This window comes from Eimeria tenella, genomic scaffold (assembly GCF_000499545.2).
Source record: "Eimeria tenella Houghton genomic scaffold, Eth_scaff25, whole genome shotgun sequence".
In the NCBI taxonomy this organism is placed as follows: Eukaryota; Apicomplexa; class Conoidasida; order Eucoccidiorida; family Eimeriidae; genus Eimeria; species Eimeria tenella.
The window spans coordinates 346,028-348,947 of record NW_013542365.1 but is presented as its reverse complement, the minus strand read 5'-3'; the positions used below and the strand labels follow the sequence as shown (position 1 = coordinate 348,947).

The 2,920-nt window shown below is 63.1% G+C and overlaps 1 protein-coding gene across 1 annotated transcript in view; it reads right to left on the bottom strand.

The window, feature by feature from the left end:
• Window positions 1-2,920, bottom strand: part of ETH_00024865 (leucine rich repeat containing protein / ankyrin repeat containing protein, putative) — a gene marked incomplete at both ends in the record, with an annotated part of 12,752 nt that overhangs the window by 2,090 nt on the left and 7,742 nt on the right. The window contains 2 exons of the mRNA XM_013375084.1: window positions 72-2,185; window positions 2,410-2,892. Coding sequence (XP_013230538.1) covers window positions 72-2,185; window positions 2,410-2,892 — 2,597 coding nt within the window. The remainder of the gene's footprint in view (window positions 1-71; window positions 2,186-2,409; window positions 2,893-2,920) is intronic.

Below are 2,920 nucleotides of genomic sequence, written 5' to 3'. Positions count from 1 at the left end.
CCTAAACCCTAAACCCTAAACCCTAAACCCGACTGATAGCGCCTGGAACCCAGTGGCCCCCCTGGCCTCACCAGCAGTAGAAGAAAGGGCTGCCTGCGTAGGTGCTGAGGGACTCAGCAGTGGCTGCTTCTTGTGTGCGTTGTTGCTGCTGCTGCTGATGTTGCCGCTGCTGCTGCCGCTGCTGCTGCTCCCCTCCCTGCAGCTGCTGCTGCATCACCGCAGTGTCGCTCATCCGGCGGGGCTGCTGCAGCCGCCTTGTCACAAGGAAGCTGCTGCAGCGCCAGCAGCGGGCCCCCTCGGGGGGCCCCCCGAGGCCCTCTGGGGGCCCTGGGGGGCTCCCAGGGTGCCCCCCAGCGGGGCCCCCAGGGGGCCCCTCGGGGGCCCCAGAGGGGCCCCCTGCTTCAGAGTACTGCGGCAGCAGCTTGAAGGCAGCAGGCGGGGGCAGCAGCAGCGCTGCTGTGGCAAACGCAGCGGCAGCTGGCGTCCTCTCTGCTGCTGGCTCCCCTGCTGCTGCTGCAGCTGCTGCTGCAGGCGCTGCTGCTGCAGGCGCTTCTGCAGCAGGCGCTGCAGCAGGCGCTGCAGCAGCTGCTGCCGGGGCCGCCGGCGGCGGCTGCGGCAGCAGCTGCAGCCCCTCCAGCGCGCGGTGTACGTACACCTGGAGAGCCACACCGAGAGACCGGGACTTTTCTTTGTCTGCGCGCAGCAAAAAGAGCAGCAAAAGGAGCAGCAAAAGGAGCAGCAAGCAGCTGTGGGGCCCCACAGCTGAGGGTTTGCAGGGTTTTGCTGCAGGGCTAGGGTCCAGGGGCCCGGGGAAAGCCTTGCCCGCGCTGCTCTTCAGAGCTGCTGCTTCTGCTATTAGGCACTGCAGCAGCAGCAGCACGCACTTTCGCAGCAGCTTCAGCAGCTGAGCCCCATGGGCTGCTGCTCCTGCTGCTCCTGCTGCTGCTGCTGCTGCTGCTCGCGCCAGACGCTGCGCCTGCCGCGGCTCCTCAGCCTCCAGCGGGCTCAGGAACTCGTCGCATGCGTCCTGCTGGTCGAATTGCTGCTGCTGCTGCTGCTGCTGCTCAGAAGCATCATAGAGAGATGAACCCACAGACTGCTGCCGAAGTGCAGTGGACCACTGGTCCTCGAAAAGTGATTCTTGCTGCCTTTCCGCCTGCAGAATTTGCTTCTGTAGCTGCTCCTGCTGCTGCTGCTCCTGTTGCTGCTGCTGCTGCTCTGGCGCTTGTTCCTGGGCCCGCTGATTACCTTGCTGCTTGTCAAGTTCCTCTTTCTGATGCTGCTGCTGTTGCTGCTGCTGCTGCTGTGGCTGCGCCTGCGCGCACTCCCGCGGCCCCGAATCTTGCCATTGTTGGTTCTCCCCCGTCCTCTGGCTCTGCTGCTGTTGGTGCTGCTGCTGCTGCTGCTGCTGCTGCTGCGCTCCAATCAGGGCCACGGGGAAGCCTCCAGCTATGGCCCACCGCCACAGCTGCGCCGCAAGCCTTCGGACTCTTCGGGCAGCTCGGGAGGGACCCCAGGGTGCTGTTGTGGCTGTTGGTACTCCTGCTGCTGCTGCTGCTGCTGCCGTTACTGCTGCTGCTGCTGTTGTTGTTTCTGCACGAACAGCAGCGGTGGCACTGCCTCCGCTTAGAGGTCCATGAGCAACTATTAAGCTCTGGCTCAGCTGCTGAGTTGCTGCCTTCGGGTATGCTGCAGCAGAACCAGGAGCTGTTGCAGCAGCCACGGCTGCAGCAGCAGCTGCTGCTGCTGCCCCGCTGCACAGTAGCAGCACCAGGGCCGCCTGAATTAAGACGCAGCCATCAGCAAAGCCGCTAATCACCAGCAACGAGACGCCGTGGGCGTCGCCTGCTGCAGCAGCAAGTAGCAGCAGCTGCAGGCGTAGCAGCAGCAACTCAGCCTCTGCAGCAGAAGGCAAGCGTGGGTGCACACCATGCTGCTGCTGCTGCAGCATCTGCTGCTGCTGCAGCTGCTGCTGCTCCCACAAAAAGGGAAAGCAACAAGGCTGTGAGGCTCTCGCGTGAGGGTGGCTGCCGCTGCTGCTGCTGCTGCTGCTGCTGCTCCCACTGCTGCTGCTGCTGCTGCTTGCACAGGAGGGCAGCAGGGCCTTGAAGTATAGCAGGTGAAGCAGCCCTTCATGTCTTTTCTGCTGCAGAGCCGCGCGGGCGCAGCGCAGCAAAGCCCGCAGCTGACAGCAGCAGCAGCAGCAACAGCAACAACACAGCGAGCTGTTTATTCTGGCGCCTTGGGTTTGCTGCTGAGGCTTGGTGCCGGCAGCAGAGGTTTCCGCCAAGGGTTTAGGGTTTATCACCTATGGTTTAGCGTTTGGGGTTCAGCAGCCGAGAATTATAGGCTTCAGGTTTACAAATTTGGGTTCAAGGGTTTAGGGTTTAGGGTTTAGGGTTTAGGTACCTCTGAGGCCTGGTAGCCCTGAGTTAGCATGCGGGGGCTCTCGCTTGCATCCTGCGGCCAAGCCGGGACCCAACGAGCCCTGCTGCTGCTGCTGCTGCTGCCTTCATCAGTTGTGTACATGCAGCTGCGACAGAACTGCAGCAGCTGCTGCAGCATGTCCGGGCTGCTCTCGTGCTGCACAGCAGCAAGCAGCGGGAAGCTGCCGCGGGTGTCTGCCCGCAGCAGCAGCTGCCGGCGAACTGCTGCAGAGGTGCAGCAGCAGCAGCAACACAGTCGCTTGCTGCTACTAGACACTTCCATCTGCTGCTGCTGCTGCTGTTCGTGCTCTTCGTTTGCCCCCTGCTGCTGCTCCCGCTGCTGCTGCTGCTGCTGCTGCTGCTGCTGCTGCTGCTGCTGTAGCTGAGCTCTTGTAGCAACAAAGCAGCTCAGCAGCCAGCTGACGAGATCTGTGCGGCTGCTAGGAGCCACAGGTTTGTGGAAGCCCTGCAAGCGGCACTGCAGCAGCAGCAGC